General features: G+C 44.9%; 1 protein-coding gene across 2 annotated transcripts in view; it reads left to right on the top strand.

Annotated features, from left to right (window-relative positions):
* LOC121555481 (NF-kappa-B essential modulator) overlaps positions 1-14,877 on the top strand; it is a 51,746-nt gene extending 36,869 nt beyond the window's left edge. For both annotated transcript variants that reach the window (XM_045209652.1, XM_045209651.1), the window contains exons 12-14: positions 5,967-6,103; positions 6,217-6,275; positions 14,561-14,877. In XM_045209652.1, coding sequence (XP_045065587.1) covers positions 5,967-6,103; positions 6,217-6,275; positions 14,561-14,727 — 363 coding nt within the window. In that variant the 3' untranslated portion in view covers positions 14,728-14,877. The remainder of the gene's footprint in view (positions 1-5,966; positions 6,104-6,216; positions 6,276-14,560) is intronic.
* Positions 14,878-15,287: the final 410 nt, after the last annotated feature.

Raw genomic sequence — 15,287 nt, 5'->3', positions numbered from 1 at the left:
CTAGCTGTATGGAGGAGAAGGTACTGCTCTGTTTCAGCTGTTATGGTCAGTCTAGCTGTATGGAGAAGGTACTGCTCTGTTTCAGCTGTTATGGTCAGTCTAGCTGTATGGAGGAGAATGTACTGCTCTGTTTCAGCTGTTATGGCAGTCTAGCTGTTTGGAGGAGAAGGTACTGCTCTGTTTCAGCTGTTATGGGCAGTCTAGCTGTATGGAGAAGGAACTGCTCTGTTTCAGCTGTTATGGTTAGTCTAGCTGTATGGAGAAGGTACTGCTCTGTTTCAGCTGTTATGGTCAGTCTAGCTGTATGGAGGAGAAGGTACTGCTCTGTTTCAGATGTTATGGGCAGTCTAGCTGTATGGAGAAGGAACTGCTCTGTTTCAGCTGTTATGGTCAGTCTAGCTGTATGGAGGAGAAGGTACTGCTCTGTTTCAGATGTTATGGTTAGTCTAGCTGTATGGAGAAGGTACTGCTCTGTTTCAGCTGTTATGGTCAGTCTAGCTGTATGGAGGAGAAGGTACTGCTCTGTTTCAGCTGTTATGGTCAGTCTAGCTGTATGGAGGAGAAGGTACTGCTCTGTTTCAGCTGTTATGGTCAGTCTAGCTGTATGGAGGAGAAGGTGCTGCTCTGTTTCAGCTGTTATGGTCAGTCTAGCTGTATGGAGGAGAAGGTACTGCTCTGTTTCAGCTGTTATGGCCAGTCTAGCTGTATGGAGAAGGTACTGCTCTGTTTCAGCTGTTATGGTCAGTCTAGCTGTATGGAGGAGAAGGTACTGCTCTGTTTCAGCTGTTATGGTCAGTCTAGCTGTATGGAGAGAAGGTACTGCTCTGTTTCAGCTGTTATGGTCAGTCTAGCTGTATGGAGGAGAAGGTACTGCTCTGTTTCAGCTGTTATGGTCAGTCTAGCTGTATGGAGGAGAAGGTACTGCTCTGTTTCAGCTGTTATGGTCAGTCTAGCTGTATGGAGGAGAAGGTACTGCTCTGTTTCAGCTGTTATGGTCAGTCTAGCTGTATGGAGGAGAAGGTACTGCTCTGTTTCAGCTGTTATGGTCAGTCTAGCTGTATGGAGAAGGTACTGCTCTGTTTCAGCTGTTATGGTCAGCCTAGCTGTATGGAGGAGAAGGTACTGCTCTGTTTCAGCTGTTATGGTCAGTCTAGCTGTATGGAGAAGGTACTGCTCTGTTTCAGATGTTATGGTCAGTCTAGCTGTATGGAGGAGAAGGTACTGCTCTGTTTCAGCTGTTATGGTCAGTCTAGCTGTATGGAGAAGGTACTGCTCTGTGTCAGCTGTTATGGTCAGTCTAGCTGTATGGAGGAGAAGGTACTGCTCTGTTTCAGCTGTTATGGTCAGTCTAGCTGTATGGAGAAGGTACTGCTCTGTTTCAGCTGTTATGGTCAGTCTAGCTGTATGGAGGAGAAGGTGCTGCTCTGTTTCAGCTGTTATGGTCAGTCTAGCTGTATGGAGGAGAAGGTACTGCTCTGTTTCAGCTGTTATGGTCAGTCTAGCTGTATGGAGGAGAAGGTACTGCTCTGTTTCAGCTGTTATGGTCAGTCTAGCTGTATGGAGGAGAAGGTACTGCTCTGTTTCAGCTGTTATGGTCAGTCTAGCTGTATGGAGGAGAAGGTACTGCTCTGTTTCAGCTGTTATGGTCAGTCTAGCTGTATGGAGGAGAAGGTACTGCTCTGTTTCAGCTGTTATGGTCAGTCTAGCTGTATGGAGGAGAAGGTACTGCTCTGTTTCAGCTGTTATGGTCAGTCTAGCTGTATGGAGAAGGTACTGCTCTGTTTCAGCTGTTATGGTCAGTCTAGCTGTATGGAGGAGAAGGTACTGCTCTGTTTCAGCTGTTATGGTCAGTCTAGCTGTATGGAGGAGAAGGTACTGCTCTGTTTCAGCTGTTATGGTCAGTCTAGCTGTATGGAGAAGAAGGTACTGCTCTGTTTCAGCTGTTATGGTCGGTCTAGCTGTATGGAGGAGAAGGTACTGCTCTGTTTCAGCTGTTATGGTCAGTCTAGCTGTATGGAGGAGAAGGTACTGCTCTGTTTCAGCTGTTATGGTCAGTCTAGCTGTATGGAGGAGAAGGTACTGCTCTGTTTCAGCTGTTATGGTCAGTCTAGCTGTATGGAGGAGAAGGTACTGCTCTGTTTCAGCTGTTATGGTCAGTCTAGCTGTATGGAGAAGGTACTGCTCTGTTTCAGATGTTATGGTCAGTCTAGCTGTATGGTGGAGAAGGTACTGCTCTTTTTCAGCTGTTATGGTCAGTCTAGCTGTATGGTGGAGAAGGTACTGCTCTGTTTCAGCTGTTATGGTCAGTCTAGCTGTATGGAGGAGAAGGTACTGCTCTGTTTCAGCTGTTATGGTCAGTCTAGCTGTATGGAGGAGAAGGTACTGCTCTGTTTCAGCTGTTATGGTCAGTCTAGCTGTATGGAGGAGAAGGTACTGCTCTGTTTCAGCTGTTATGGTCAGTCTAGCTGTATGGAGGAGAAGGTACTGCTCTGTTTCAGCTGTTATGGTCAGTCTAGCTGTATGGAGTAGAAGGTACTGCTCTGTTTCAGCTGTTATGGTCAGTCTAGCTGTATGGAGGAGAAGGTGCTGCTCTGTTTCAGCTGTTATGGTCAATCTAGCTGTATGCAGAAGGTACTGCTCTGTTTCAGCTGTTATGGTCAGTCTAGCTGTATGGAGAAGGTACTGCTCTGTTTCAGCTGTTATGGTCAGTCTAGCTGTATGGAGGAGAAGGTACTGCTCTGTTTCAGCTGTTATGGTCAGTCTAGCTGTATGGAGAAGGTGCTGCTCTGTTTCAGCTGTTATGGTCAGTCTAGCTGTATGGAGGAGAAGGTACTGCTCTGTTTCAGCTGTTATGGTCAGTCTAGCTGTATGGAGAAGGTACTGCTCTGTTTCAGCTGTTATGGTCAGTCTAGCTGTATGGAGGAGAAGGTACTGCTCTGTTTCAGCTGTTATGGTCAGTCTAGCTGTATGGAGGAGAAGGTACTGCTCTGTTTCAGCTGTTATGGTCAGTCTAGCTGTATGGAGGAGAAGGTACTGCTCTGTTTCAGCTGTTATGGTCAGTCTAGCTGTATGGAGGAGAAGGTACTGCTCTGTTTCAGCTGTTATGGTCAGTCTAGCTGTATGGAGGAGAAGGTACTGCTCTGTTTCAGCTGTTATGGTCAGTCTAGCTGTATGGAGGAGAAGGTACTGCTCTGTTTCAGCTGTTATGGTCAGTCTAGCTGTATGGAGGAGAAGGTACTGCTCTGTTTCAGCTGTTATGGTCAGTCTAGCTGTATGGAGAGAAGGTACTGCTCTCTTTCAGCTGTTATGGTCAGTCTAGCTGTATGGAGGAGAAGGTACTGCTCTGTTTCAGCTGTTATGGTCAGTCTAGCTGTATGGAGGAGAAGGTACTGCTCTGTTTCAGCTGTTATGGTCAGTCTAGCTGTATGGAGGAGAAGGTGCTGCTCTGTTTCAGCTGTTATGGTCAGTCTAGCTGTATGGAGGAGAAGGTGCTGCTCTGTTTCAGCTGTTATGGTCAGTCTAGCTGTATGGAGAAGGTACTGCTCTGTTTCAGCTGTTATGGTCAGTCTAGCTGTATGGAGGAGAAGGTGCTGCTCTGTTTCAGCTGTTATGGTCAGTCTAGCTGTATGGAGAAGGTACTGCTCTGTTTCAGCTGTTATGGTCAGTCTAGCTGTATGGAGGAGAAGGTACTGCTCTGTTTCAGCTGTTATGGTCAGTCTAGCTGTATGGAGGAGAAGGTACTGCTCTGTTTCAGCTGTTATGGTCAGTCTAGCTGTATGGAGGAGAAGGTACTGCTCTGTTTCAGCTGTTATGGTCAGTCTAGCTGTATGGAGAAGGTACTGCTCTGTTTCAGCTGTTATGGTCAGTCTAGCTGTATGGAGGAGAAGGTACTGCTCTGTTTCAGCTGTTATGGTCAGTCTAGCTGTATGGAGAAGGTACTGCTCTGTTTCAGCTGTTATGGTCAGTCTAGCTGTATGGAGAAGGTACTGCTCTGTTTCAGCTGTTATGGTCAGTCTAGCTGTATGGAGGAGAAGGTACTGCTCTGTTTCAGCTGTTATGGTCAGTCTAGCTGTATGGAGAAAGGTGCTGCTCTGTTTCAGCTGTTATGGTCAGTCTAGCTGTATGGAGGAGAAGGTACTGCTCTGTTTCAGCTGTTATGGTCAGTCTAGCTGTATGGAGAAGGTACTGCTCTGTTTCAGCTGTTATGGTCAGTCTAGCTGTATGGAGAAGGTACTGCTCTGTTTCAGCTGTTATGGTCAGTCTAGCTGTATGGAGGAGAAGGTACTGCTCTGTTTCAGCTGTTATGGTCAGTCTAGCTGTATGGAGGAGAAGGTACTGCTCTGTTTCAGCTGTTATGGTCAGTCTAGCTGTATGGAGGAGAAGGTACTGCTCTGTTTCAGCTGTTATGGTCAGTCTAGCTGTATGGAGGAGAAGGTACTGCTCTGTTTCAGCTGTTATGGTCAGTCTAGCTGTATGGAGAGAAGGTACTGCTCTGTTTCAGCTGTTATGGTCAGTCTAGCTGTATGGAGGAGAAGGTACTGCTCTGTTTCAGCTGTTATGGTCAGTCTAGCTGTATGGAGAAGGTACTGCTCTCTTTCAGCTGTTATGGTCAGTCTAGCTGTATGGAGAAGGTACTGCTCTGTTTCAGCTGTTATGGTCAGTCTAGCTGTATGGAGAAGGTACTGCTCTGTTTCAGCTGTTATGGTCAGTCTAGCTGTATGGAGGAGAAGGTGCTGCTCTGTTTCAGCTGTTATGGTCAGTCTAGCTGTATGGAGGAGAAGGTGCTGCTCTGTTTCAGCTGTTATGGTCAGTCTAGCTGTATGGAGAAGGTACTGCTCTGTTTCAGCTGTTATGGTCAGTCTAGCTGTATGGAGGAGAAGGTACTGCTCTGTTTCAGCTGTTATGGTCAGTCTAGCTGTATGGAGAAGGTACTGCTCTGTTTCAGCTGTTATGGTCAGTCTAGCTGTATGGAGGAGAAGGTACTGCTCTGTTTCAGCTGTTATGGTCAGTCTAGCTGTATGGAGGAGAAGGTACTGCTCTGTTTCAGCTGTTATGGTCAGTCTAGCTGTATGGAGGAGAAGGTACTGCTCTGTTTCAGCTGTTATGGTCAGTCTAGCTGTATGGAGAAGGTACTGCTCTGTTTCAGCTGTTATGGTCAGTCTAGCTGTATGGAGGAGAAGGTACTGCTCTGTTTCAGCTGTTATGGTCAGTCTAGCTGTATGGAGAAGGTACTGCTCTGTTTCAGCTGTTATGGTCAGTCTAGCTGTATGGAGGAGAAGGTGCTGCTCTGTTTCAGCTGTTATGGTCAGTCTAGCTGTATGGAGGAGAAGGTACTGCTCTGTTTCAGCTGTTATGGTCAGTCTAGCTGTATGGAGAAGGTACTGCTCTGTTTCAGCTGTTATGGTCAGTCTAGCTGTATGGAGGAGAAGGTACTGCTCTGTTTCAGCTGTTATGGTCAGTCTAGCTGTATGGAGGAGAAGGTACTGCTCTGTTTCAGCTGTTATGGTCAGTCTAGCTGTATGGAGAAGGTACTGCTCTGTTTCAGCTGTTATGGTCAGTCTAGCTGTATGGAGGAGAAGGTACTGCTCTGTTTCAGCTGTTATGGTCAGTCTAGCTGTATGGAGGAGAAGGTACTGCTCTGTTTCAGCTGTTATGGTCAGTCTAGCTGTATGGAGGAGAAGGTGCTGCTCTGTTTCAGCTGTTATGGTCAGTCTAGCTGTATGGAGAAGGTACTGCTCTGTTTCAGCTGTTATGGTCAGTCTAGCTGTATGGAGAAGGTGCTTTTTTTCTATAATAATAATAATAATAATAATATGCCATTTAGCAGACGCTTTTATCCAGATTCATGCGTGAATACAACCCACTACCCTGGCATTATAACCACCATTCTCTACCAACTGAGCGTCCATGTATCTGTGACCTTTTAAAATTTGAATCCCTTTTGATTCTAATGGGATGTGTGTTAGGCTGAGATCTACAAGGCAGACTTCCTAGCGGAGCGGGAGGCCAGAGAGAAGTTGAACCAGAAGAAGGAGGAGCTTCAGGACCAGCTGAACAGAGCACTGGCTGAGATGGAGCGTCTGAAGCAGGAGGGGACCTCACGGTAACACACACACACACACACACACACACACACACACACACACACACACACACTGGAATGGGATTTGTGGATTCAAATAACGTTTTTAAAGTGTGTGTGTGTGTGTGTTTCAGGGCTCGGATGGAGGAAATGCAGCAGAGACACCTGGAGGTCTTCAGACCACCACAACCAGGTATACACCCCCCCCCACAACCAGGGACACACACATCCCCCCCCACAACCAGGGACACACACACACACCCCACAACCAGGGACACACACACACTCCCCACAACCAGGGACACACACCCCCCCACAACCAGGGACACACCCCCCACAACCAGACACCCCCCCCCCGCAACCAGGTCAGAGCGTGTGAGCACAGCACTCTAAATAGTCTACATGTCATATTAAACAGGATATAAACACTCTAAATAGTCTACGTCATATTAAACAAGATATAAACACTCTAAATAGTCTACATGTCATATTAAACAGGATATAAACACTCTAAATAGTCTACATGTCATATTAAACAGGATATAAACACTCTAAATAGTCTACATATTAAACAGGATATAAACACTAAATAGTCTACATGTCATATTAAACAGGATATAAACACTCTAAATAGTCTACGTCATATTAAACAAGATATAAACACTCTAAATAGTCTACATGTCATATTAAACAGGATATAAACACTCTAAATAGTCTACATGTCATATTAAACAGCATATAAACACTCTAAATAGTCTACATGTCATATTAAACAGGATATAAACACTAAATAGTCTACATGTCTTATTAAACAGCATATAAACACTCTAAATAGTATACATGTCATATTAAACAGGATATAAACACTCTAAATAGTCTACATATTAAACAGGATATAAACACTCTAAATAGTCTACATGTCATATTAAACAGGATATAAACACTCTAAATAGTCTACATGTCTTATTAAACAGGATATAAACTCTCTAAATAGTCTACATGTCTTATTAAACAGGATATAAACTCTCTAAATAGGCTACATGTCATATTAAACAGGATATAAACACTCTAAATAGTCTACATGTCTTATTAAACAGCATATAAACACTCTAAATAGTCTACATGTCTTATTAAACAGCATATAAACACTCTAAATAGTCTACATGTCTTATTAAACAGCATATAAACACTCTAAATAGTCTACATGTCTTATTAAACAGCATATAAACACTCTAAATAGTATACATGTCATATTAAACAGGATATAAACACTCTAAATAGTCTACATATTAAACAGGATATAAACACTCTAAATAGTCTACATGTCATATTAAACAGGATATAAACACTCTAAATAGTCTACATGTCTTATTAAACAGGATATAAACTCTCTAAATAGTCTACATGTCATATTAAACAGGATATAAACACTCTAAATAGTCTACATGTCATATTAAACAGGATATAAACACTCTAAATAGTCTACATGTCATATTAAACAGGATATAAACTCTCTAAATAGTATACATGTCTTATTAAACAGGATATAAACTCTCTAAATAGGCTACATGTCATATTAAACAGGATATAAACACTCTAAATAGTCTACATGTCATATTAAACAGCATATAAACACTCTAAATAGTATACATGTCATATTAAACAACATATAAACACTCTAAATAGTCTACATGTCTTATTAACAGTAACTAATAGTCTACATGTCTTATTAAACAGCATATAAACACTCTAAATAGTCTACATGTCATATTAAACAGTATATAAACACTCTAAATAGTCTACATGTCATATTAAACAGCATATAAACACTCTAAATAGGTCAGGAGACAGACAGGGAGCCTAAGAAGGAACGAAAATGAATTATTTAGGATATATTGTTTAAATAATTTCAAGGCTATAACCTACAAAGAAATACATTGTGAAGCATTTGCTAGTGCAACACACTAGGCTGGTAGGGACAGAAAGCGCTCAGCATTTAAACAACATTTAGTTGGATTAAATCATTATAGTCTATAAAATTGAACAAAACGTTTGAGATCAGATTTTTAGTTTTTGCTACAATGACACATTTAGTTATCTACCCACCTCGTTCCTTTCTGTTAGCATGTGCACGTGGTAAGGACTCCATCATGCTTTCAGGATACGTGTCTTTTCAGATTCCACCATGATTCTTTAGTTGTGGACACTACATCACCACACTCCCTCTCCTGCTCTTGGTCCTCATCTTTATAAGTCATCTTGATTTAGCACCTGTGTGTTCTATCAGTTTCTTCATGAATATATTTAGTGAACTCCATGACAGTAGCTAGTGAGTGGTGCTGAAGCACGGTGGACCAGAAGGCCTTTTTTACGCTGCTGCTACTCTGTTAATATATTTAGTGAACTCCATGACAGTAGCTAGTGAGTGGTGCTGAAGCACGGTGGACCAGAAGGCCTTTTTTACGCTGCTGCTACTCTGTTAATATATTTAGTGAACTCCATGACAGTAGCTAGTGAGTGGTGCTGAAGCACGGTGGACCAGAAGGCCGACGCTCCAGCGTTTGAGAGTCTCGCTCTATTTAAGGGCTTTATTGGCAAAGCAAGTGAAATAAACAATACATATTAACAGTAAACATTACACTCAGAAGTTCCAAAAATAATAAAGACATTTCAAATGTCATATTATGTCTTGTGATGTCACGAGAGGCTGTGTCCTGGAGGGACGTTACATCCCCCTGAGGTGGCTGCAAACCCAGACAGCTATGGCTCCATCTGCTGGTATGGTCGGGAACTCCACCCCTCTATGGCCATAATCTTCCCACGCAGCTGAAACAAATGAGGAGCTGATGAGCTGAAGGTTTGGGAAGGGAAGAGACACAGTCTCCAACCTGGGCTCTCTGGAGGACAAGAGTGCTGCACGTCCACTTCCATGAGGAATATAAGGATTTGGAGATACTTACCTTTGGGGAAATACTCACCTTTGGATATATGCACCTGTGGAAATACGTGAGAGACATTTGGAAGGACTTTTTGCTGGGTTGGCCACTAGCTGCAACGTGGACTACAGTAAGGCTGGGGAAAAGTTATCTGAGCGAGTGAGAATTATGATTTTGGATGTGGAAGAGACATCCCTGAACTGTTAACCCTTAAAGAGCCACAAGAGAACAGAATTTTTGTTATATTTTCGTTAATTTCCCAAGACCCATAATAAAATCCTTGTTTTGTTTGAACCTTGTCTCCTTGCACTACTTGAGCAATCCCCGCTGAAAGCTGTGTAGCCTCTCGTGGCGTCACAGATGGTGGAGAATACAGGCACGCTCAAGCGTTAATAGTGCATGTCAGAGGAGGATACCGAAGGTTTGATCACCCAGTTTTCCAAGTTGGCCGTAGGCTCCCCGCCCGACTGAAATGGAGGACATATTGAAAGCCCTTGTTGCTGGCCAGCAAGCCCAGATGCAAGCAAACGTGGCTCTCTTGGAGGAGCAAAAGAAAGCCAACCTTCTGAAGGCAGAGGAATTGCAGTTGCAGAGACAGAGGGTGGTCCAAAATACCCGCCCAATAAAGGCAAGTGACTTTATATCTAAGATGGGAGCTACCGATGACATTGAGGCATACCTGCATGCATTTGAGGCCACGGCCACTAGGGAAGCCTGGCCCAAGCAACAGTGGGTTGGTCTGTTAGCCCCCTTTCTAACCGGGAATCGCTGAATGCTGTCCGGGACCTGGGCCCTGACCAGGTTACTGACTATGATGCCCTGAAGTCTGAGATCCTCAGCAGATATGGACTCACAAAGTTTGGTATGGCCCAGCGCTTTCACAGTTGGACCTTCCAACCAGACCAACCTCCTCGGGCGCAGATGCATGAACTTGTCCGAATCGCAGGAAATGGCTGGATCCGCAGAGGAATACAGCAGCGGCGGTGGTGGAGGCCGTTGTGGTGGATCGTTACCTACGCGCCCTGCCTTATGAGGCAAAACGGTTCATCAGTCAACAGGCCTTGACCACGGCTGATCTGACCGTGGAAGCTGTGGAAAAGTACCAGGCCACAGCGGAGATGCTGAATGCTTCCGAAAAAGACCCCAGGAGGGCGGCCCCACCACAAATGGGAAGAACCCGTCCAAAGGACCCCAAGGTCTCGAACCCAGCCACGTCAGGACTTATCCCGGCTCCAGGGGGAGCCAGAAACCAGGCGGGTCCAAGAAGAGTACACCAGGAGGGGAAACTCGACAGTGTTACCGGTGTGGGGAGATGGGACATATCTCCTGGCAGTGTGGGAAACCAGCCGATGAACCTATGCCCACTGCGGAGTCCTCCAGCTCAGCACCCACACACCGTGTTGCCTCGCTCTTGGGAGTCGTAGATGGCGGCCCAGATCGACCCCCCCACCTGCCCGGTAACTGTGAATCACCATGATGTGGAGGCCTTACTGGATTCTGGTAGCCGGGCCACCCTGGTGCGTAAGGATTTGGTGGGCCCAACGTGTCTGACCCCGGGGAAAGTCCTCCCAGTTTCCTGTGTCCATGGGGACACCAGAGAATACCCCATTACTGAACTTACAATGACCAGCACACGGGGAACCATACACACGACGGGCGGGGGTGGTTGATTCCCTCCCCGTCCCTGTCCTAATTGGACGAGACTGCCCAGCCTTTTACCCACTCTGGAGAGAGTCTCAGGAGAGGATAACCCGAGTACCTCGGAAACGGAGAGGCAAGACTCATCCTGGGAAGGCTCCGGTGCAATCCTCCGAATTACTCACTCCCGCCCGGGCTCTGATAGGGATGGCAGGTGCCCAGACCGACACAGAGACGGAGCTACAGAATCTGGACAAAGAACTGTCTGGTCTGAAGGGGACCGCTGAGAGGTATCGTTTGTTAAAGCAACAGTTAGACATGAAGACAGAAGAGTTAGATATCCTCCAGGCTAAACTCCAACAGAGTTCCTTCCATAAGCAACAGGAGGAGCTGGAGAGGCTGCGCAGGACCATCGAGGAGTGTGAGGAGACCCTGCGCAGTAGTAAGGAGGTCCAGAAGAAGGCAGAGGAGAAGTACAAGGTGTTGGAGAACAAGATGAAGAATGCGGAGGCAGAGAGAGAGAGAAGGAACTGAAAGCTGCTCAACAGAAGCAACTCTGCTAAAACCAAGGCTGATGCGTTCAGTAAGAAACTCAAGGAGAGACAACAGGAGGCTGAGTCCCTGGTCCTAGAGGTGGAGGAGTTGAAGAGAGAGCAGGCTGGCAAGCACCACGGCAATGCGGACGCCCTCTCCCGGCGTGATGCCTTCTTCGCTGCCTTTACCCGACGAGGACGTCGGTCCCGAGGAGGGGGATGTGTGATGTCACGAGAGGCTGTGTCCTGGAGGGACGTTACATCCCCTGAGGTGGCTGCAAACCCAGACAGCTATGGCTCCATCTGCTGGTATGGTCGGGAACTCCACCCCTCTATGGCCAATCTTCCCACGCAGCTGAAACAAATGAGGAGCTGATGAGCTGAAGGTTTGGGAAGGGAAGAGACACAGTCTCCAACCTGGGCTCTCTGGAGGACAAGAGTGCTGCACGTCCACTTCCATGAGGAATATAAGGATTTGGAGATACTTACCTTTGGGAAATACTCACCTTTGGATATATGCACCTGTGGAAATACGTGAGAGACATTTGGAAGGACTTTTTGCTGGGTTGGCCACTAGCTGCAACGTGGACTACAGTAAGGCTGGGGAAAAGTTATCTGAGCGAGTGAGAATTATGATTTTGGATGTGGAAGAGACATCCCTGAACTGTTAACCCTTAAAGAGCCACAAGAGAACAGAATTTTGTTATATTTTCGTTAATTTCCCAAGACCCATAATAAAATCCTTGTTTTGTTTGAACCTTGTCTCCTTGCACTACTTGAGCAATCCCGCTGGAAAGCTGTGTAGCCTCTCGTGACGTCACAGTCTATATACAGTGTTCTAACAATGTGCAAATAGTTAAAGTACAAATGGGAAAAGAAATCAACATAAATATGGGTTGTATTTACAATGGTGTTTGTTCTTCACTGATTGTCCTTTTCTTGTGGCAACAGGTCACAAATCTTGCTGCTGTGATGGCACACTGTGGTATTTCACCCAGTAGATAAGGGAGTTTATCAAAATTGGGTTTGGTATGTGTAATCTGAGGGAAATAAGTGTTTCTAATATGGTCATACATTTGGCAGGAGGTTAGGAAGTGCAGCTCAGTTTCCACCACATAGCCTGTCTTCTCTTGAGAGCCAGGTCTGCCTACGGCCTTTCTCAATAGCAAGGCTATGATCACTGAGTCTGTACATAGTCAAAGCTTTCCATAAGTTTGGGTCAGTCACAGTGGTCAGGTGTTCTGCCACTGTGTACTTTATGTTTAGGGCCAAATAGTTGTCTCTCTGTCTCTCTCTGTCTCTCTGTCTCTCTCTCTCTCTGTCTCACTCTCTCTCTGTCTCTCTCTGTCTCTCTCTGTCTCTCTCTGTCTCTCTCTGTCTCTCTCTGTCTCTCTGTCTCTCTGTCTCACTCTGACTCTCTCACTCAAATTCAAGCTGCTTTATTGGCATGAAAAACATTGTCAATATTGCCAAAGCAACAATGTATACATTGTAATAAAATAATGAAAAATAATAATATAAAATGGTAGTAAATAATACAACTAAAGAATAATAACAATAAAATGGTAACAGTTAATAGTAGAAATATTACCATCACCCCTACTACCATCATCATTACTACTACTACTACCACCACCATCATTAAACTGATATCATTACCATCACCCCTACTACCATCATCATTACTACTACTACTACTACTACTACCACCACCATCATTAAACTGATATCATTACCATCACCCCTACTACCATCATCATTACTACTACTACTACCACCACCATCATTAAACTGATATCATTACCATCACCCCTACTACCATCATCATTACTACTACTACTACCATCACCATCATTAAACTGCTATCATTACCATCACCCCCTACTACCATCATCATTACTACTACTACTACCACCACCATCATTAAACTGATATCATTACCATCACCCCTACTACCATCATCATTACTACTACTACTACTACCACCACCATCATTAAACTGATATCATTACCATCACCCCTACTACCATCATCATTACTACTACTACTACCACCACCATCATTAAACTGATATCATTACCATCACCCCTACTACCATCATCATTACTACTACTACCACCACCATCATTAAACTGATATCATTACCATCACCCCTACAACCATCATCATTACTGCTACTACTACCACCATCATTAAACTGATATCATTACCATCACCCCTACTACCATCATCATTACTACTACTACCACCACCACCATCATTAAACTGATATCATTACCATCACCCCTACTACCATCATCATTACTACTACTGCCACCACCATCATTAAACTGCTATCATTACCATCACCCTACTACCATCATCATTACTACCATCACATCATTAAACTGCTATCATTACCATCACCCCTACTACCATCATCATTACTACTACTACTACCACCACCATCATTAAACTGATATCATTACCATCACCCCTACTACCATCATCATTACTACTACTACTACCACCACCATCATTAAACTGCTATCATTACCATCACCCCTACTACCATCATCATTACTACTACTACTACCACCACCATCATTAAACTGCTATCATTACCATCACCCCCTACTACCATCATCATTACTACTACTACTACCACCACCATCGTTAAACTGCTATCATTACCATCACCCTACTACCATCATCATTACTACTACTACTACCACCACCATCATTAAACTGATATCATTACCATCACCCCTACAACCATCATCATTACTACTACTACTACCACCACCATCATTAAACTGATATCATTACCATCACCCCTACAACCATCATCATTACTACTACTACTACCACCACCATCATTAAAGCTGCTATCATTACCATCACCCCTACTACCATCATCAATTACTACTACTACCACCCATCATTAAACTGCTATCATTACCATCACCCCTACTACCATCATCATTACTACTACTACTACCACCACCATCATTAAACTGCTATCATTACCATCACCCCTACTACCATCATCATTACTACTACTACTACCACCACCATCATTAAACTGATATCATTACCATCACCCCTACAACCTGTACCACTACTATTTGGAACAATAATAATAATAATAATAAATATGTTACTATTTACTATGCAGATGTTATTATCCAGTGTCCCTCAGGCTATGGCAGGCAAATACATATTTGGCTGCAAGAGGAGCCATTGCTCCTTCGCCCATGAGTATTTTTAGTTTTTCTTCTGGGTTTGAAGTTAAAATTTGGAATAAATGTATTAACTTCTGTGAACACTGAATATCTTGGTGAGGAATATTATCACAGTAAAGGAGGATTTTCTCTCTCTCTCATTCCCAGGGGCCTTTAACACGACCCCTTCCTCCTTCCGCAGCGTGGGATTGTCTGCAGGGGGAGTGGCTGGAGGCGGGGCTGAGGAGCTCCCTGACTACCGCTGTCCAAAGTGCCAGTACCAAGCCCCGGACATGGACACACTGCAGATACATGTCATGGACTGTATCCAGTAACACACACACACACACACACACACCTTTAAACTCTCTCTCCCTCCCCCTCTCTACCATATACAGTCCCCTTTTAAAGTATTCTCCCCCCACACTCACACCATCCCTCTCCCTCCCTCCATATCCCTCTCCCTCCCTCCATATCTCTGCTCTCTCTCCCTCCCTCCATATCCCTCTCTCTCTCTCCCTCCATATCCCTCTCTCTCTCTCTCCCTCCATATCTCTCTCCCTCCCTCCATATCCCTCTCCCTCCCTCCATATCTCTCTCTCTCCCTCCATATCTCTCTCTCTCCCTCCCTCCATATCCCTCTCTCTCTCCCTCCCTCCATATCCCTCTCCCTCCCTCCATATCTCTCTCTCTCCCTCCATATCCCTCTCTCTCCCTCCCTCCATATCCCTCTCTCTCTCCCTCCCTCCATATCCCTCTCTCTCTCTCTCCCTCCATATCCCTCTCTCTCTCTCCCTCCCTCCATATCCTCTCTCTCTCTCCCTCCCTCCATATCCCTCTCTCTCTCTCCCTCCCTCCATATCCCTCTCTCTCTCTCCCTCCCTCCATATCCCTC

The sequence above is a fragment of the Coregonus clupeaformis genome, chromosome 30 (assembly GCF_020615455.1).
Source record: "Coregonus clupeaformis isolate EN_2021a chromosome 30, ASM2061545v1, whole genome shotgun sequence".
Taxonomy (NCBI): Eukaryota; Metazoa; Chordata; class Actinopteri; order Salmoniformes; family Salmonidae; genus Coregonus; species Coregonus clupeaformis.
The sequence above is the reverse complement of the archived record's forward strand: the minus strand, read 5'-3'. Positions and strand labels throughout refer to the sequence as shown.